Source organism: Azolla caroliniana, unplaced genomic scaffold (assembly GCF_043228905.1).
Source record: "Azolla caroliniana isolate FFs.n. ecotype wild unplaced genomic scaffold, voAzoCaro1.0.p SCAF_12, whole genome shotgun sequence".
Taxonomy (NCBI): domain Eukaryota; kingdom Viridiplantae; phylum Streptophyta; class Polypodiopsida; order Salviniales; family Salviniaceae; genus Azolla; species Azolla caroliniana.
This window is the reverse complement of record NW_028230447.1, coordinates 4,869,484-4,891,601: the sequence shown is the minus strand read 5'-3', so window position 1 is coordinate 4,891,601 and position 22,118 is coordinate 4,869,484. Positions and strand designations below refer to the sequence as shown.

Below are 22,118 nucleotides of genomic sequence, written 5' to 3'. Positions count from 1 at the left end.
AGATGTGCTTGAACCGAATCTGATTCTTTCATCCGCAAGTTGTAGAGGCGCCGGATCAGAAACATCTTCGTTGCAGCGACCTTCTTTTCGTAGGTGTCCGACAGTGTTTTCCACAATTCGAATGCTGTCGTACACGATTGCACCGTAAAGTATACCGATTCCGATAGGTGCATCCGAATCGTGGCGCGGACGATTCTGTCCAGCTTCTGCCACTCAATTGGTTTGTATCCTTCTGGAGGTTCTTCATTTTCGATGGGATCGATTTGCCCCTTGACTATGAGATAGTCCTGCATTTGCTCCTTCCAGAAGTTGAAGTTCGATCCATCGAACTTTCGTAGACTCATTTCTGACGAGCCGGATGTTGATGTCATGACTCTGCCCTAAGTCGGCTACGAACTTTGGTGAAGTGCAGCGGTTTGGCCCACTCAGTGTCGTTCTAGCCGAAGTTGGACACAAGTGATGTTGATTACGGAGAATCGGGGATTAGGTTCGGATTGACTACCGACAACTGTCTTAGTCGAGTTGAACCTAGATTTAACGATCCGACAGTACTTCAAGCCGATTCGGTTTCGGTTGACTGCAACGGTGAGAGCAATGGAACCGACTGGTCCTTCCGATTATTGTCCAATCGAATGAAACGCGAACTTCGGTTGTCCTTGAAGTCGTCGTTGTGCAGGAAGCCCACCTCAAGCAGTTACGATCAAGGACGTAGAGTACAGCCGACTGGCTTACTCCGAGTGATGATCTAACGCAGCGAGATTCAAGCTTGTGTTTGCCTACTTTCTTCTCTGTTTCTTCGAATGACGCAGGAAACCGAATGCTTTGCAGACTGGGATGAAGCGAAAGGCCGAATACTGTGCAGGCTGTGACGACGGCCGACAGCGGGTTGAGGAAGACAGGCTCTGATACCAAATGTTGTAGACAAGGCCGTCAATGCGGAAGATCAAGTAGCATTCGATAGCTGTTGAGTACCTGCGTATGACAGTTATCAAGATCGTGCACAGAGATAGAGAGAGAGAGAGAGGAGGCACAAAAGACTCTTTCTATTCCATAGAAACAATAATACAACCAACCTTACAAAAAGGTTACTAGGTCACTTTATATAGTGACAAACTTAGGGCAACTACCCTTTATGCTAATTACACAAATGGCCCAAACTTGAGCTATAGAAAGGGATAGTGTGAATACGTCCATTATACACTTGTATTCGACACGCTACGAACCAGAAGCTGGCAGCCTGGGAGCAAAACCGGCTGGACCAACAACTCTTGAGCCTTCCGATCACGACCACTGAGGCCCTCCCAGCGCCTCCACGCATAACAATGATGGATGAAAGCACCATCACCAACTCAATCCTGACGGTGCAGGCCAGTACACAAACGGACTCGTTACAAATGGTCGATGCCTGCACAACAACCGAGGCGCCCACGCCCATGGAGAAGACCGAGATACCACCACCTCGTGCACCCAAGGAAGTGGCAACCCAGACAGAACCCCTGCTCTGGGATTACCGCGCGGAACTTAAAGAAGAAGAACGGCGAACCGAGAGACACGAACAACGGCATCAAGAGGCGATGGCTCGCCTAAAAGAAGAAGCTTCCAAGCAGATGGCCGAGATTAGAGCCCAAGCCGACCAAAGGATACACGAGCAGAACGAAGCACTGGGCCGGGTACAAGCGCAAGCCGCGGGCAAAGAAGCCGAACTCAAAAGCAAGCTGGAGGAATACGCAGCCACAGTGGTGAAGAAAGAGAAGGAGGTTCTAGACCTACAGGCCGCGCTCGACAATGCGAAAGACTGGAACCATCGACAGGAGGAAAGAAATCGCCAATGGGAGGAGAGGATGATCGCGGAGAATGCCGAGCTGCAGAGTCAGCGTACGACCCTTAAAGAAATGGCTGACAAGTTTTTCATCAAATGCAAGCTACTTTTGGAGCAAAAGGACGCATTATTGGATTCCTACTTCGCCCTACAAGAAGAGAGAATCGTCGAATGGGAACAAATCCGGGCCACGTGTCAAAAAGAACGGGAGCAAGCCACCGAAGAACTCACCAAGCGTTACGAGCAGGCTCTCCAGCTTGTAATCGCGGATGCAAAGAACACTCAAGCCATCTATGAGCTAAGAGCACAAAAGATTCAGGCCGAGGTTGATGGCTTAAAACAGGAATTAGCAGCCATCCGAGCACAACCCGGCATGGATGAGACACGCATCAGAATACTGATTGAGAAACAACGCCAACACCTTACCAAAAAGGTTGAGGAAACATTAAGTCGCGCAGGAGACGAATGGGCAGCCCAAGCTGCCGAATTGCATATTTTACGCGCCGACGCCGAGAACCGACGGAAGGAGGGCCGCGGCTTCTACAAAGACGAAGCCAGCATACAAAACCTGCGTGCAAATTTAACTGAGGATTACCAATCCTTGGCAAAATCTCACACCGCGGCAATCGAGCAAATAATGGAGGACTTCAATGACGATCAGATGTTGTTTCGCTTGGAAGCAGAAGCCTTCGAACGAGAACGACTCGCAGCCATCCCCACCAGCCCTCCAACGGCCACAGAGCAGAAGGAAGAACCTTCCAGCAAGGAGATCACGGACACGGCACAGGACGAACTTGCCCCGGCCAACAGACATCCCATGGACGCCCACACGATACCAGATCCAATCGAAGTAGAGGTCAGTGCCCTCGAACCCACACCCCCACCAGAAGAATCGGCCGCACCTGAGGCAGACGCCCGAGAAGATATGACACCCCCAGACCAAACTCAACCCCCCGCACCGATAGTCCAACCAGACCACCCTGCCACCACCCCGGACCCTGAAAGCATCCTCGACATCTTAAAAGAGGAATGAAACGAGGATCACGCCTAAAAGGCAATTTTTGTAATATTGTCAGTATTTTGTAAGTCGTGGGTCCGACGGACAAGGTCCTGTCCCACGGGCGTGCAAAGTGTTGTCCAGGGGACAGAAATGTAAAATTAGGAAATTAGCAAACGCCGAGTCCGAGTATCACGAGCCACCGACGGCTCGGCTGTGTATTAGGGGAAAAGTTATTTAAACGAGGACCAGTACCTCAGAGAGAGAGAGAATAAAAATATAGGCGGAAGCACTAGCTTAGTCCCTCGTAACTAGGTAAACTTGTAAGGTCACCGACCATAGGCCGTGTTCTGTAATCTTTTTTGTCATATTAATAGATCTTATTTGTGCCCATTTTGCTCCATGAGTCTGTGCTTTGATCCATACTTATGAGTTCAACGCTGCCCACGTCTATCAAGACCTCGCTAGTGTTTTCTCTCTGAGCCCTGTCTCTCTCTTGACGCCTCTGTTACGAGCCTTCACGTACCACGCCCTTGAATACCGATAGCCACAGATCTATCGAAGGTGTTCACCCAAAGGAACGGGTAACATTCATGGCTATGGTGGAAGGATCGATGTTGGTAGTGTTGGAAGATGAAAGATAATCAACTATCAACTTAGGTTATAGGTAGGCCTCTAGCATAGATGGTTAGGTTATGAATAAATAGAATATGAGGATCCAAGGATACAAGGGTAAAAAAAACATGGATTGTTGTCTCAGAAACTTCGTTACACCAACATGAAGATTTTGCTTGAAGAGTCACAACGGAATTTTCAAATCATGATTCCAATTATCAAGGGAGAAGTTGGAACCTTCTCCTCCCACAAATCTTCTCCACAACAAGCATTCAGATAAGTAATAAAATAACAATGTGTAGGCTTAATGTGGCACATAGATGTATTCATAGATTGACATATATGCATTCGTGGGGCCTCCTTCACGAATGCATACAAATACAAATAGTTTCCCAGATATAAAAAAGGGACTTAGACAATAAAAAGGGGACTTGACACTAAACATACTTTAATAATAGATGTAAAATAATTTGTTTTTTTAATAATAAATAAAGGTTCAATAATTCCCCCCTTTTTACTCTCCTAAATCTTGTGAATATTTTTATCTCACATTTAAAACGGAACTTGATAGTAATCATATTAGTATTTCTATAAAACATTTTTAGAATAAATAAATAAAGGGATAAATATAATACATGTAGAAATATTTGTTTTTTTTAATAAATAAAAGAAAACGAATAGTTTTATAATATTCTTGTGACCATTTTTTATTCTCCAACCTTGCACTTATAGAGTTAGAAAAAATGTATTTCCCAATAAGGTTACTATCATTAAGTGTTGATTTCCACCCTAAACCAAACACCGACAGGTAGCATGAAGTCCCCAACACAACAATTCTAATTTGCAACCCACCCTTTGTGGTTTAGTCCCTAGTGGACACACTCATGTTTCATATGTGCATGCGTAACTTAGCGAAAAGATCTCTAAGAGGTTGTTTGTAACAAATATCGAGGAGATCGTGTCACTACATGGAGTAAAGATCCATATATACTACTTTGGAAAAAAAATAGATCCAAATATAAGAGTTAGGGTAGGGGAAAAATCCTTTTGAAAAATATTTTCTCGTCCTTCACAATCTAATAATAAGAACCCTACATGTGATCCTCTTATTGTATGAGAGAGCATCCTCAAGAGAGAACCTAAAATGCACCTAGAAAATTCTATTGAGAAACCCTACCTCATTAAGTGTTGTCAATGCCGGTAATCCCTATTTATATTATTGTTAGATATGTTGTCTCCATTACAATGTACGTTGAGTTCTAACTTAAAGCCTCTCGGAATATCTCTAAACACCTCTATAGATCAAGTTTCCCCCAACCTATCCAAAAAGTAATTTGTTTTACTCAACCCAACATTGGCATGCTACTTGTGTTGCCTTTTCATATCATGAAAGAGGAATTAAACCTTAGGGAGAGATGTGCAAAGATCTTAAATGGAAATTCAACAAATTTCATAATCTGCAAATGTTTCAGTATTGGAAATTATGCAATTTTCTGGAAATGTTGAGACCTTGCATGGAAATTCAGTAATTTTCTAATGCCTTTGACATCACACTCTAAGACATTCCCTTTACATTTTTTGTTGTCTTTTGCCATTGCAAGGATTTTTTATTTCATTCCTTATTTATGAAGGATGCTTAGAGAATTGAAGTTTACAAGTATCTCAATAGTGCACTACCATAGTTGCCATTGTGTGAAATCTGGAAAGATTTTAGTTAATTTTGCTACATAATGTTCATGTTATATGATTTAGTATTTAGTTTCAAGAAGTCCAAACCTAAACACTCATAAGAAAATGGTATGGTAAAAATTTTAAAATCTAGTTCGGTTAATGAGTAGGAAAAATTTCCGGTAGGAATTAAAAACATTGCCCAACACTGGTTATGAGACAACATCTGACAAACTTCTAGCTAAATTAACAAGAGCTTCAACTCTCCTACATGAGATTGTCAAGACTAGAAGCAAGGATGCTCAGGAGAAGCGATAGAGGACAAAACGGGGACTAATAGCCTTACAACGACTCCAACAGAGATACTCGTCATGTATTTGGATCGTAGGACAAGTCGCCACGGTCAAACATGAACTTAGCATGGCGGAAAAGGAAATATATGACATGGAGTTTCATGGAAGCATGGCGCGATGGATTTGAGTAGGGGACAAAACCACGAAGGAATTCTTCCACTCCAAAGGCCCGAGGCACGCTAGAATTGTGATGTGTAGCCTCAACTAAGAGGATGGAATGACCACTAAGGATGGCGACGAAATGAGGAATATTGCCACCAGTTACTATAACCGCCTACTTACCAAATACGTTATAGCTACAGGGGAAGACATAAGAGAAGATATTATCCTCCAAAGCATACCCAAGAAAGTCATGTCGGAAATGAATACATGGCTTGTGCGTCCCCTATCAATCATCGAGATATGGGTGGCCCTCATTGATTTAGATGCTGATAGTTGCCCCGGAATCAATGGCCTCACCCCGCATTTTTTCACATGCCTTTGGGACACTATTAAAGAAGTCCTCCTCCAGGCATATGAGGAGATCATCACCTCGGGAAGCATGTCGGAGGAATTTGGATAGGGGATGATACATCTCATTCCTAAAAGTGATGGGAATGCCAACGACATTCACAAGTGGCAACCCATAACTCTTCTCAATATTGTCTATAAGTTGCTCGCAAAAATCGTGGCACTCCATTTAACACCACTTCTCCCTCAACTCATTCATCCGTCCCAGATAGGGTTCGTTAGAAATCGGAGCATCCTAGACAACCTCTTCTCATTCTGGGAAGCAGTAGCCCTTGCCAAGCATACTAACAACAAGGTAGCGGTGGTGCTACTAGATTTTGAGAGAACATACGACAGGGTATGCTAGAACTTTCTAGAAAGTGTGATGAGGAAACTCGGCTTTCAAGAGACATGGATCAAAGGCATTGCAGGACTTTATAGGAATGGCAACAGCTCCGTTTCACTGGCAAGTGAAAGGGGCCCCTTTTTCCGAATATCTCGATCTGTACGATAAGCATGCCCACTAGCTCCATCCTTATTTCTATTATACGCCGAAGCACTCTCTTGCTTTCTCAACTCACGACATCTCAACCTACGTGGTCTTCCCGTACCTCATTCTCACCAAAGCATCCTGGATATAGAATTTGTAGATGACACGGCGGTCTACCTGCAAAGGGACTTGGAAAACCTCCAAAAGCTAGAAAGTGGGCTAGCCGTATTTTGCAATATATCCAATGCCATGATCAATTGGCACAAATCCTGCGCAATATGGCTCTCTTAGGAAACACATCCAGCGTGGCACCCACATCCCGCTTTCAAATGGATCAATCAAGGAGCGAGCACCAAATATTTGGGTTTCCAAATTGGTTTCAACATACTGCCGGAGATTATGATTGCACCCGTTATCCATTCCATTCGACAAAAGTTGATACATTGGAGCTCGAAAAAATTGTCGCTAACGGGTCGCATCATAATGGCAAATCATGTACTACTTGCAACAACATGGTACAATCTATCATGCTGGCAAAGTATACATCAGATTCAACGATTAGTCCACAACTACATTTGGTCTAGTAAGGAAGACCATGTAGCTCGCGGCAAGGTGGTGTGGCCTATACTCACAACGCCTAAGTCGAGAGGGGGATTGGGTCTTATTGATCCCCTTTCACAATCGAAAGCCTTACTTGCCAAATTTGTGGTGCGAGGACTCCAACCAGGAAATGACTGTTGGAAAATGCTACTGCAGTTATGTTTTGCTTACTTTAGGCCACGAAAAGGGGTCAATTGGGCCCCCCAAACAAGATGGATTCTAAACATGGATCTCAAACCTAGTTTCTCCTTTCAATTGGGGGATAGATTCAGTGCATCCATGTGGAAGGCATGGTGTGACATTCGTTAAGGGCTCAAGTGTGATCAACTGAGATCTGAACCTGCCTGGCTCAGTCAACTTATCCTATGGAACCCATGTATCAAGGATGAATCTAATCAACTATTGGGATCGTGTAAGGGGTTGTCATGGGGATACATTGCAGAAGGTCTAGGAAAAAGTATAGAATGTTGGTGACCGTTTATGTCATTGCCACTACAAGATCAGGCCAACATACTCCATGGAATCAGGGGCGGATGGACTATGAGATCGGAAATCATTAATGCTCTACTGATTAAGGAATATGCTACTCAAAGGAAGACAATGGAGAAATGGATAGTGTCATGAACACATGACCATTATGGCGTCACCGAGACTTGAACCTTGAACCTTGTAATCCATACTTGAAAACCTCAACCATTAAGATAGCTTATTGTTATATGAAACAATAAATGCTACTTCTTGTACTACATTGATTATTGTAAAAACTCTAGATTATTCTAGAATGTTCTAGAATGTCCTAGAGCATTCTAGGTCTAGAACATTCTAGAACATTCTAGAAATCTCTAAGCTATTCTATAGGAACCTATAAATAAGGGCATACATGTATTCTCAAATCAATTCGAATCAACACCAGTCTTTAGCTCTCATTACATATCTTGTATCCATTCTCTTTCTTTCTCTATCTTATACATCCATTCTTCTCTTACTATTTGGTTCCTTTCTTCTCGTGTTCTCTAATATCCTTCTTCCATCACTCTATCTTTTATCCTTGGTTCTGACAGATAGGCCACGAGGAGGAGGGATCTCTTATCCCAAAAGGTAGGGGACCACCAGAAAGGCTCGAAGGCTTTGAATTGCGAGACACTGAGACACCAACACAGAATAACGCAATTCGAGTACTCGTGTATATTGGTCACAAATGGATTGTAGATCCTGATCTGATCAAAGTACAACCTGATTGGCACATATGTACTCATGAAAACACATGGCTACATAAGGTAAGTTGGGACCCTTTGCAATGGACATTGCGTGATCCTTACGCGGGACAAGGAAGCAAACCCATCCCTTTCTTCCAATTCACAACTAGATTGGGTCGCCACATTCTAGCTGCTCAAACTGCCCGAGAGTCGACTGCTGCGAAGGTCTGGCACACATTTCAAGTTCCTCCCACAATAATCACCAAGTTTTGGCAAAAAATCTGGAAACAACAACACGTGAGGCGAATTACCACGTTCCAATGGCTATTAATACATAAGTCCTTACTGGTGGGAGCATGGCAACGTGGGAACCTTAGCTCTCCTAATTGTGTAGAGTGCCCACATACAATAGAATCAATACGACACGCTCTATGGGACTGCCCAACGTCCCATCGAATATGGCAGGGGGTTGGCCGCTTGTTGCAATTATGCCAGGTGCAAGGCTCAATCAAGTGGGGAAATATATGTTGGTTATCATGGCAGACCCCAGTTGGCAGATACGAGCATCAGGAGGAGGGGATGACTTTGGTGATAAAAGCACAAGAGGTCTTTTTCTCCTCCAGCGGCAATGTCCACTCCACTCCTCTTAATGACAAATCTGAAGAGGTGTTGGAATTGGTTAACCCAATAACTTTTTGGATTTTATGGAAACAACGATGTAGGCGAGTCTTCTCCAACCAAACCGCACATCCAACAAGGTTACTGCAAGAGATATGGAGTGAAATTGTAGCCACTCTAAAGAGCCAATATGATGGCCTCAAAGGCGGCTCCGATGGAGTTGAAAGACAACGAATAGCCTTCATCCAACAATGGTCGTCCTCTCCCTTTCTTGAGTTAGTGGGCATCCACATAAGATGGAACTATCGCGTCCCTACAGGGATTTGTACATAATCGTTTCATTTGTAAAATTTTATAACTAATGGAGGGAGTTTTTTTGGGGAAAAAAAAAAACACTAGTTATGAGAAGAGAGTATGTGAGTGGATTATAATGCACACTCGGACATCCACCAAGTGTTTGATTATACACGTGTTTCACAATTGACCCACATACATGCATTCACTACTTATAGGATCACACACGTGTTGGATCATTGAGCTTGATATTTCAACGACACAAATCCTAATTCTTTTAATATGACTGTGTGAATAGTTGATAACCTTTATGTAATATCCTTTAGATTAAAAACGCCAAAATCCATAATCATGTTTGAATATCATATAACCTTACTTCATCTATAGGCTCAATAGATCAAACAAATTTCATTCAAATCACAAGATCTATAGAAATTGAAGATTGCAACCCATGTAGTAGTGAAATGGGGACATTATATAGTACAATTCTTCATTGTCCTAAGTTATAATGATATTACAACCTACAATGAACCTTATTTTTCTCACCTGACCTTGAGTTGGAACTTGGACTAAAATTTAACGATCACATAAGATTTAGTTAAATTTAGTAATCAACCAATGTTAATCTAGTTATACTCAAAAAGATTATGTGGAGTAAGTTGAGTACAACCATTTTGAGTCACTACAATAAGAGATGAAGAACAATAATTGAAGTGTAAGAATCTCATAAAGTCAACAGGTAGTGTGACAAAGAAAAATTAAAGAAATGGCTAGGTTAAAGTTGCAATACACAATCTTTTCTTAACACTTTCATTTTTTAATCAATAATGAACGTTGAAAAAATAGATAAAGTCAATTATATGAATGACCAATTATTACGCAATTTATCATTGGCCAAATGCATGACACGTGGATCTCAAGCATTGGTTTACTAAAAGGAAAGATTAAGAGCAATACGTGAAGAGTGAGCTCATCATAAAGTCAACATAGTGCACGCCATGACAACCCAAAGAAAAATGCAAAATGCAAAATCAAAAGGCACACAAATTTCTTAATGCATCCAATTCTTCATTAATAAATTGTTTGAAAATAGAGCAAGTGTGTTATATGCTTACAAAGCTATTAAGCAACTTAGCATTGACAAATGCATGGAAGTGGATCCTAAGAATCAATTTACTAGAATTTGGGTGGCCAATGCATAACGATTGGTCACCCCCACCAATTCCTTAACATTCAATGCATTGTGACAAGCTCCTTGCAAAGTACAAGGATGTTGTCGATGTCTTTGAGAGCCCCATCCTTGATAACCAAGCAATTAAGGACCATAAGGTTATGGGGAGTGTGAAGATTGTGAGGTTGTGTGATAAGGTGTCGTTTGTGAGGTTGTAAAGTCTTGGAGTATATCTATGTCAATCTTGGAATGCGAGATATTCTTTTGCCATTTTATCATTGCACTTGATTCTTCCTTTGTTTTTATTGTCCCTACCCTCAACAACGCATTGGAAAACATAATTCATGAAGCCTAGCCATTATCACTAGAAGCCTATTGTTACAATTGCATCAAACAACCTCAAATTTGCGTTTGTACAATACATATGTCTTTCAATGCCACTAAATGTTGCATATCCATAAATCAAGCACCTATATCTTCATGTAGGGGGAAACTAGGCCATGAATGTTAATCTTTGGTATGCATATGATCATGATTATGACACACTTTTCCTCTACCAATATGCTTTGTGGTCTTGCTATCCAAGCTTTAGTGTGTCAAACATTGCCCCTCTAGTTTTCAAGGTTTACCGCATGTAGACAACTTTGGAGATTTTCAAGGTTTTCAAGGTAACCACCACAACGACATTCAAAGTACTGTGATATGATTAAATCTTTGTATTATGCAAGTAGATAACTCGTTTGCATAAAAATGAAAGAGAGGGGATGTCCTTGTTTCCCTCCTCCAGGCTCCAATTGTGGTAATCACAACCACAACCTCTACCAACTCATCAAGAGCATATACTTGTTTTGATTCTAACACATCTAGTGCATAAATTCCCTATTTATATCTACTAAGACACCAAGAACCTATAGTCACAACATGAGCTAAGCAGTGAAGCACACAATACTATTACAAGCCTTCATAAAATCCATAAAATGACATATACATTATTCTCCTTGTTTGAGGGCCTAAAGGGCAAACATGGCAAACCACTTCCAAGAACTTGGCTAACTGGCTAATTGGCCACCATTTCTCTCTATTGTTGACAGTTCCAGACTCAGTTTAACCCCATACCTAGACTCAAACTCAAACTCAAACTCAAACTTAGACTCAGAGTCAGACTCGGACCCAAACTCAAACTCAAAGCTGAATGTCATGTCAACGAGATAAAAAACTCAGACTTCGACTCAAATTTGAACTCAAAGGCTCACAAGGACTCGAGACTCTCGAAGCGAACTATAAAGTGTGGCAATGAGAAAGTGACGGATCAGTGAGCGATACGTGGCAACACACCCAGATGTGTGTTTATCTCATCTGAATGCTTGTGAGAGGGCATGTGTGAGGTGGAGTGCACTCCACGTTTCTTGTTCCCAAGCCGAGGGTATTGGACGAATTTTGTAAAACCATTCTCTCTCTCTCTCTCTCTCTACGACAGAGACGGCTTCTGCTTCTTTTCTCTTCTTTTCCAAAAACAGGCGGATTCTTCTTCTGCAATATATAAAAACCTGCAAGTTCGCCATAGCCACGCACCATTGCACAGCTTACAACGCTCACACACAGACATTCTCTCTCTCTCTCTTTCTCTCTCTCTCTCTGTATCCCCCCCCTTCCCTCAATGGCTAGTGACTGTATCTGGCAAGAGATCAGAAATGACGCGGAGGCCATGAACAGCGAAGGAGGACCCGTGGATAAAGATTTAGACATGGTTCTGGATGCTGTTGATACTGAAGAAATTAGGGCCATTCTGAATGGTTCTCTGCAGAACTCTATCCTTCGGTGGAGAAGCTTGGATGAATCTCTTTCCGCTCATCTTGCTTCGAAGCTCAGCTCTGATTCCGTTCCTTTTGAGAGATGGAGATCCCTGCTTCTTTCTTGCTTCACCAAAGGATCCTCTTGGTCTGGAGAATCCGTCCATGATATCGTGAGAAAGGACCTGATGGCAATCAAGGTTAGTCATATGTGTCTGTTTCAATCTTGCGAAATCGTACAGTAATGATATTTGATTACGGTGAGTGTTAGGTTATGAAAAACTGCATAATTCTTAGTAAATTGCTAAAATGAAACCTGTGTTGTATTGTATTGGACTTTTGGTAGGGTTACTTGAGCAACATGTTATTGTTCAGGTCTTGTTAATTTGGCAAAATGGAAGCTGGGTTGTATTGTATAAATTTTTATATGGGTTTGGACTAGGGCTCTCTCAGCGCAAAGAGTAGAGTATAATTGTTCATTTATTAGTATCTTCCTCTTAAATATTTTTAATTTTCATTAGTGCAGATTTTGTTTTGCTATAATTGCAGTTCATTAGAGGTCGAGGTTTTAGACATTGAGGGGTTGAATAGTAAAATATTTCAGCATACTCCTGTTTTCTGCTAAATCAAAAGTTTTATAACAACCATTTAGTAGGTTTTGGAATCTTTTTAATTTTCATTAGTGGAGGTTTTGTTTTGCTATAATTGTAGTTTATTAGAGCTCGAGGTTTTAGACATTGAGAGGTTTAATGGCAAAATATTTCAGCATACTCCTGTTTTCTGCTAAATCAAAAGTTGTTTTGTTTTATAACCACCATTTAGTAGGTTTTGGAATTTTCTACTTGATATTTGTTTCTCTGAAATGAAATCTGTTCCGTATCACACTGATATTTTATTAGTGTCAGGGGGAGGGATTTCAGACTTTAGATGTATAAAGAATATAGTAGATATGTTTGATATATTGATTAATTTGTGATTTGAATAAACAAGTCACGCCTTTTTCTTGGCAAATTAAGGTCATAAACCCATTGCAGGGTTTCAGGTTTTCATTGTTCAAGCCTAAGAATAGTAGCTACAGCAATCTTTTAGCATTTTAGGATTTTTGAAGTCATAGTTACCTTTGATTTCTTTCAAATACCAAAGGATGTATGATGATTTGAGAAGACTTCAATAAGCTCAGTAAAGCTCGAGTCTTTTGCTAAGCATTTCATAAAGACAATGGTTCAGAGCATTTTGTATCCTTGTGTCTTTGTTTTTCCCTTTTCAGAAAAGGGACGAAAGGTCAACCTTTCCTTGGGCCACATGCTTTTCTCTGCTTTTTAAAAGATTTCATGCATTGGAATGTGTTTCAAGAGTGTTTGTTTTTTTGTGTATCTCGTTTTCATGAAAGGGACAAATGTTTTTCTCTACTTTGCATATTTGCATATATTACTTGAGAGCATTTTTGCGTATATTCTTCAAGAAAGTGACTCACATTTCGTCTCTTCCTTGGGCCATGCTTTAAAAAAGAATCCCATATTGAATATGTTTAGAGATATCTTATGTCCATTTTTTGTTTTATGTCTATTTTTCCAGGGATGGGAGCCATCTTATTCCTTTTTTGTGTACTTCTTTCTATATTTTTTCAGGAAAGGGATCCAGCATGCCCTTCTCTAGGCCATGCTTTCCTGTATTTCAAAGGGTTCCATGGCATCCAAGCGTACAGAGCTTCAAATTGGCTATGGAGAAATGGCTACAAATCAATGGCCAGCCTTCTTCAAAGTCGAATTTCTGAAGTGTTTGGGATGGATATCCATCCAGCCGCCCAGCTCGGAAGCAGCATTATGATCGATCATGCCACGGGTGTGGTCATCGGAGAGACTGCAAGAGTCAGCAATGGATGCACCTTACTGCATGCTGTCACATTAGGCGGTAATGGCAAGCAACAAGGTGATCGGCATCCAAAGCTTGGCATAAATGTGAGTGCTATTTTTCCCTCTCTCCAATTTCTCTCTTATAAACTGGGTTTAATCCCTCCTCTAATTTGTTGCAATTTTGGAATTCTTTGCATAAATGTGTTCTCTGATGTAATAACCTGAATTCCAAACCATGATTTGTTTCACCCTGTTGGTTATGGAAAGTGTTTTTTTGCGAAGTAATTGTTTAGGAGCAAACATATAGTGTGCACGACGTCAAACCAAAAATGTGAAGAAATTTTAATGCCATTGGGTTGTGGAAAGTGAATTCTTAAAGCCATTTCCTTTATAGAAACAAAGGGGTTGTGTGCATGGTTTTGAACTAAATGCATTAATGATTTTTTCTAGAAGAGCGAAGGGATGGTAGGAGCCATTCTCTTTATAGTCGCAAAGGGACTGTATGCATGATTTCAATCAAAAAATATTAAACACTTTTTATTGATATCCTTTTCAAACCTTGGGTTTGTTAAGTTCATTTGAATGCATTTTCTTTGTAGGAGGAAATGGGTGATCTCAAGGCTAAAACGTAATAAGCTTTATAATGAATGCAGCCTCATCATCTGTTGCTGAAGACTTCAATCTACACCCTCATAAGACTGCAAAACACAAGCTTTACAATTACATTCTTATATAGGAAAAATTGGAGGGTGAAGCTCTTGAACTACACACTCTGTCCTAATTCTCTCTAGAATATATTATCAACTAAGATTTTACTGCTTAGTTATTTATAACTTCATTGTAAGTGTTTGGTACTCCAACAATCACTCAGCTACCAGACAACCACTTCACCTACCACATCTTTACTTTGTATAGCTCAGCTATTCTTGCCACTTGTGTAAACAACCCAATTTTGTTCGTACAATTACAAACATAGGCTGCTTGGCCGTGTGTATCTATTGCTTCTTCTAACTTTGTTCTGCTGCTGCTGTCAAATAACTTTCCTCACATGGCATCAAAGTTGTGAGATCTCTACAACATCAGCGCGATTTCTTACAATGAGGACACACCTATAGTCCTTTTTCCCACCCTAAAGAGGTCCTCTTAGCAGCCAACTGCCTTGTCCACTTCTTTTTTATGTTTTCCCTTTCATTCGATCCTCACCTAGCATCGAGGGAGGAGTGGACAGACCCTGATCATCCACTTATTTCAAATTGATGTCAAGTAAGTCTCCCTTAAGGGTGACTTGAGAGGAAGTTTATGTAGAACAACCTGCAGGTTCTGAAATTTCAAGGTAGTAAAACAGGGTCTGTAGATTTCCCAGAGCCTTGTATGGCTTAAAGCAAACTCCGAAAACTTAAGCCTGTGAATCTACCAACAAATATCTTGTCAAAATAGAAACCAGTGGGAAGCATCAAAAGACTCTTGGCTGATGCATGTAGAAACAAATGCACTCACATTTTTTGGGCTAATTGTTCTTGTTTGTTTATTTTTACATGCACAACAGGTCCTTGTTGGGGCAGGTGCAAGCATTCTGGGTAATGTTAACATCGGCGATGGTGCAAAAATAGGTGCATCGGCTGTTGTTTTGAATGATATTCCTCCATTTGCAACTGCAGTAGGCTGTCCTGCAAAGGTATACATATGTATGTACATGTCCTTGAAAACATGTATTGCAGAAATGTCATTTTTTTACAATCTGGATTGTTTGTTTTTTCTTCTGTAGATTATTGGCAGGGCCAAAGAAGACAATGCAGCATCCTTACTTGATCACTCCTGCAAATTTGTTGAAATCTTCTCTCAAAGACTGAAGTGCTTGTGCCCTTATCGGCATCTGAAGCCTTCAAAACCTGGACATCTCGGTCCATATGAGTTTGTTGAACGACTAAGCAAAAACTACGGAGTTAAAGTGCCAAAGGATAAGGCAATGGCGTGGTTTTTTGAACTGGTAAGATTTATTATTATTGTTATTTTAAGAGCTCAGGGAAGTTTAGAACTTCATCCTGAAAGCCTTTAGAGTGCTTAAAAAGGTTGACCCACCTGATGAAGCAAAGGCTCTAAAGCTTCCATGTATTATTCTCTATGAAGTTTAAATCTCTAAATTAAACTAGTAGAGAAGTTTTATGTGTGTAATTCACGGCTTTGCCCCTGTCTATGTGCACAACTTAAAGAGACAATACGTACATATTGTGATATGTAAAAATCTCACGATATTCTGGATAGGATACGGATCATGATGGCGAGCTCCTGGAAGCCGAGTTTGAGAGAGTTTCTTCTATGAAGGAGGTGACTTGCACTGCTGCTTGAATGCTCATCAAGTAACAAGCAAAGAATTGTGGGCTTAGGTTTGCTTGTGCATATACATCTATCTCTTAAAGCACAAACTATATGGTAACAAAATCTGATAATGTATGCAGATGTGCATATATCATGCACAAGAGTCTCATTGACCTATATTTAAATGTGTGTACATATGATTACCTCCGTTGGATTAGTGTAGTAAAATTGCTATTTGGGAAACATTCTTGGTGATGTTTTACCATTTTGTTCAAGTTTTGGAAAGAGAGTTAGAAAACATATGGCTACTTGCATTTGAAACCACGGGTAATCATTATCTAATTCTACCAATAGAATAAGTTCTTCACTTTGGCCATTCATGTTACTGGAGCTATTTTCCATGGTGGCTCGTGTATCTTCAGTCGGCCAGTTCATAGTGTGTACACACTATGCTAGTTGAATCAGTGTATGCAAATTCAGCTATTGAATGTCTTGGAAAGAGTTTTTTCTTTTGATGTGTTTTGTTTTGTGATTGTTCCTCCAAGGACATTTCTTTCCGTCAAGCTTTAAGGTGCATATCCTCTCTAGATTTACATGTCAATTGTACAAAAGACCAAATATTTTGTCTTAGGATGAGAGTTGTAATTCATTTGTGGTGTTTTGAATGGAAAATGAGAGTTGAAGTACTATTATAATATATGATGGTGGCAGTTAGAAAGGTTTTGTGAAGAAGGCAACATGAGGTCACATTTTGGTTTTATTGCCTTTGGTTGAAAAATTGAGGGTAAAGTTTACTCTTTTCACTTTCAAGAACTCAAAGTGCCAAGTGAATGTATACTTCCAAGTCTTTTGAATCTATAAGAAGCTTATGTGTTGTGTGTATATGGGCGATGAAATATCATATTCTTTCAATAGAACTATTGGTTTAAGCAAAGATGACTCTAACCAACTATATTTAGGTTATGCATTGATGAATTAGAGCAAATTATGCCAAATTTGTAAAGACAAAAGGCATTAAAAATTTCGACCAGTTCATTCGTGTCGTGGCCAGTTTAGATCGAGCGCTCTACTCAAAATTTTTTCTACTAGTGCTCTTTCGGATTTGCTGGTCAACTAGCCACGTCGGGTTTGGTGTTCAACATTTTATCCTCAAACTTGGTTTGAAAATAGTCAAAACTAACTCTCTTGCTAGTGTAGGGCAAGGTTTGATCGGACCGAGTTGATTGACCCTTCATCATTGAAGACTATGTTGTGCTTCGAATCGGTTTCCTGTGCTCTAGGTCCCAAAACCAAAAGCCGAAGTTGTCGTATGATCCATAGTTGGGAAAACAACATTTTCTCGAATGGGGCGCTAGCTTCGTTCGGTTCTCCCTTGGTATGTGGGCATATGCTTCACACCTGAATATGTGAAGCCGATCATAGTTTGGTTGCTTACCCGACTATAGTGCTTGTGGCACTTGGAGTTTGATGGCCTTGGATGATGACAGATTGATTAAGTAAACAACCGTCTACACTGCCGCTGCCCAGAATTCTAGCTTGAGTCCTACGTGCTAGAGCATTGTTGTCACTCGTTCTTGAATGGTTTGGTTCTTTCATTTGGCTACACCATTTTGCATCAGGGTGTAGGGAACAATCAAGGTTGTTAGGTATGTTAGATACGGTACCGATATCATATATATATATAACGTATTAATACATGTATAGTACCTCCCAATTTAAAAATATGTTAAATACGTTTTTTAATATGTTAAATACTTATAAAATACGAAATTTACGTATAGTACGTTAAATACTTCTAGTATTTGAAAAAATTATTTACCTTTCTAAAAAATATTTGTAATATTTTAAAAAGCATCTATGTTTACACAGTTTTTGTTATGTAAATTATAGTTCTACATCCTAAAATGCATATAAAACATTTGAACATTTCACGTCCTAAAATACTTGTAGTAATATGGATATCGACATTCATTTATTCTATAATTCAGTGTAAGTGTGTATCACGATGTTCTACTTCAAATTGTAATTATTTGTGATTATGCCTTTATAGATTGAGGAATCATCTACGATTATCACACTCAGGATAGGTTTCTATCTTCTTTTCTCTCTTCTGCGATTATCACACTCATGAAAGGTTTCTATCTTCTTTTCCCTCTTCTTCTTCTTCTTCTTCTTTTGTCTTTTGCGATTATCACACTCAGAAGTCAGGACAAGTTTCTATCTTCTTTTCTATCTTCTTCTTTTTCTTCTTTCTCTTCTTCTTCGTCGTCAGCGTCTCTTCTGTTCTTCTTTTTCACTAATTTGTTTTTCTTTTGCTTTTTGTTAGGGTGTTACTTACATTTTTTTATAAATACATATTATACCGACTTTTTCAAATGTACGTTAAATACCGTATTGAACAAATGTACATGATATTTGACTAAACAACATTGAGGTATAGTACGCACTACACAACTTATGAGGTATTATACGTATTTAAACGTTAAATACGCGTACATAAACAACATTGGGAACGGTTCGTTGATGTCAGATCCCTCTTTCGGGCATGTACTTGACAAAGGTTTTGGAGGTGTATTCTCCTCCATTGTCCGACCGTAGAGTCTTCACCTTGTAATCAGATCAGTTTTCAACTTGGATCAACCATTGAACGAAGATTTCGAGTGCTTCGTCCTTAGACTTAATTGAATAAGCCCATACTTTGCACGTACAATCATCGACAAATGTGATGAAGTACCGCATGCCTACTAGAGATCTTTCAACCATCGACCCGCAGATGTCACTATGGATTAGCTCTAGGGTTTGTCGTATTGTTTCGTAATGAACTAAGTGAGGACTTCGGGTCTATTTCCCGTATTGACAATGATCGTAGAAGTCAAACTCAACATAATTGAGTTTTGGGATGTAGCCAAGTGGCGAAAGTCTTTCAAGCCCAGTCTGTGACATGTGGACCAGTCGTCCATGCGAGAGTGATGGAGTCAACATTTCGATTACATTAAGTGATCCCTCTCGACTAATCATTGTGAGTGGGTACAAATTGTTGGACTTTACACTATGGCCAAGATGTAGATTCCCTTTTGCAATTTGCCATGACGACTCACTTAGTGTCATCTTGTAACCATCTTTGGCTAACATGTTGATGGAGATAAGGCTCCTTTTTAGATTGGGTACATACCAGACTTGGTGCAAGGTTATTAGACTTCCATTCGGCAACTGAATGTGAATTTCACCTGTTTCGGCGTTTCAACATTCCTGTCCATTGCCAAGTCGGACTAAGCCGGCACAAGTCCAATAGTACAAAAACCATTCTTTGTGAGGGGTCACATGAAAGGTGGCGCCCGAGTCAAGTAGCCACGTCTTTGCATCTTGTGCACTAAATAGGATTTCTCTTGTCGACGAGCCTTCTAATGGGAGGATTTCTCCCGACCAGGATTCAGCAACATGTATATTGTTATCAGTTGTGGGGTAGTTTATAGGCATTTGGTGTCCCGCTTCTCGACTTCTCCTATGCCTGTTGTGATATCTCCAGTTCTCTGAGCCATTCTCGTGGAGAAGTGAGCTTTGGTACTATCATCAATAGTGAGGCCCATCGATTTCCTTCGAAGATCTTCCGACAACACCGCTTCGATTGCTTCGTCTAGTGTCAACTTAGTGAGGTTGTTGGTGATTGTCGTACAAAAGACTTCCCACCTCGTCAGGAGGCTCGAGTGAAGTGCAAGTGCCTCAATTTCCTCTTCAAAATTCAAGCCTTGCGAGGAGAGTTTGGTCTAGACCCGATAAAAGGTGTTGATATGGGAGGTAGTCGACTAAGTTTCTCTCATCTTCATGTTGAATAATTGTTGAATCGGGATGAGTTTTTACGAGCACGACTTCTTTCTCATAGGGCGAATGTGGTCGACTCTCTTTAGCCATGCTGAAGAAAATGTTTTTAGCCAAATGCATTCTAATGGTTTGACTCGCAATTTCGTTCGTAGAGTGGTTGCCATTCTTCTACTATCATCGTTGCCTGCTTCTTGTTGTACCGAATTGCCTCTACTTGGCATATGATGATCATCACATCCTACATCATCTCCTTTCAAAGGGCAAATTTCTTGTTGTCGAATTTTCTGATTTTGTAGCCTGTATCGGATGTCGAAGCCATTGTTCGTATGGACGTGTTTGTGCAACCTGGTCTTTTCCTTCAAGCTTCTTCCTCCTCTTACACAGATGCTACTCAATTCCAATATCACTTTGATACCAGTTGATGGCAATATGTTGTGCCTTGGACGACTGTGCGGAATATGTATATACTTATGCGGAAGGAAGTATGGATCTTGCTAGTTGGAACAAGCAAGACGTAGAGTAAACGTGAGGATCTGTGTAGTATCAAGAATACAACATATACAGAAAGCATACAGAGAAAAACAGTTCCATAGTTATGGCAAAGAGAGAGACTATCTTATTCAAATCCAGTCGATCCTCTTATAAAAAGGAGTTCCTCTAATTTATACATAGGGGAACTAAGCCCTAACTATGAAAGGGTGTTCTCACTAAGGAACAATGGGTGGAGTAGGACTTTTATCCCAACAGGACATATATGAAACTTAGCTCACACTATCCTTAAAAGGTTCTGATCTACTTATCCGACTCTAGAATAGCATCTTGCACAACTACTAAGACAAGTTGTCATGTGATTGAATTCCAACTTGTGACTTGTTTCCTATCCGAATGTAGTCATGAGGATGCAAGTACCATTATTGGAGAGAATTACTAAACTTTTTGCACTCTTACGATTGCCATGTAACTAATGTGGAACCTTTTTGTCAAAAGAGCACTAAATGTTGAAACACAATAGATTGAGCATTTATATGACTAACTACAACATTCTTTGTAGAATTCTTGAGCATCAAGAGTCACTCATCCACTACACACTACATGAAAATGTTTCACTTTTTTATGGGTCACATTTTCTGGGTGTATATGATTAACTACAACATTCTTTGTAGAATTCTTGAGCATCAAGAGTCACTCATCCACTACACACTACATGAAAATGTTTCACTTTTTTATGGGTCACATTTTCTGGGTGTATAGTATCAAACTTGTGAACCTAAGGAATCTAGCAAGCACCCCAATTCTTGTAATGATGTTTAATCATCAATATCACAATAAGCCAACTTCAACTCATGCATTGTAGTTCATCAAAAGGGGAATGTTGTCATTATTATGTACATTGCTTTAAACTAAACAACAGACATGTACCACAAGTATTCACATTTCTGAACTTTTAGTGATACCTTTGCATTTATGGTATGATAACTTGGTAAGATGAAGTTTAAAACGATATTTAATGTGCAATGATTGGCTAAAAGGACAAAAAACTTTAGTTTTTTGCAATGCCACAATAAAACTAATCCATCAACACTACATAGTTTACAAAAATATAGGGGCATATAGAAAATCACATGCTTGTTCTTGTCTTAAAGTTCATATACGAAAATGCTTGATTTTTTATGCTAGACATTAGGATCTAGAAGCAACCTGCATAATATTTGACAAAAGTTCTTAGAGCTGGTAACAATCAGCAACGGTTTAGTTCGATTCGAGAGGGTCAAAACCAAACCGTTTAAAATTGAAACTGAACCATTAAAAATTTTTAAACCAAACCATTAAAAAAATTCAAACCATTAAGCCATTAAACCGATAAAACCGCAATTTCATGGCTCGGTTTCGGTTTTCAGCTTAGTTCAAAAATCAATTTTTTTAATTTTAAATTTTAAATTATTTCATTACTTAAATTTAAATTGTTTTCAAAATGTGAGAATAAGCCATGAAACTGAAAAGATTGTTTAAAAATAGTTTTTTAAAAAAAA

At 39.9% G+C, this 22,118-nt stretch overlaps 1 protein-coding gene across 1 annotated transcript; it reads left to right on the top strand.

Moving 5' to 3' along the window:
* The first annotated feature begins 11,808 nt into the window (after nt 1-11,808).
* LOC147856902 (uncharacterized) lies at nt 11,809-16,636 on the top strand. Its single transcript, XM_087328494.1, has 5 exons — nt 11,809-12,300; nt 13,729-14,058; nt 15,500-15,628; nt 15,719-15,940; nt 16,216-16,636. Exons 1-5 carry the CDS (start codon nt 11,968-11,970, stop codon nt 16,297-16,299), a joined length of 1,098 nt encoding a protein of 365 aa, XP_087184620.1. The 5' UTR covers nt 11,809-11,967; the 3' UTR covers nt 16,300-16,636.
* The last annotated feature ends 5,482 nt before the right edge of the window (nt 16,637-22,118 follow it).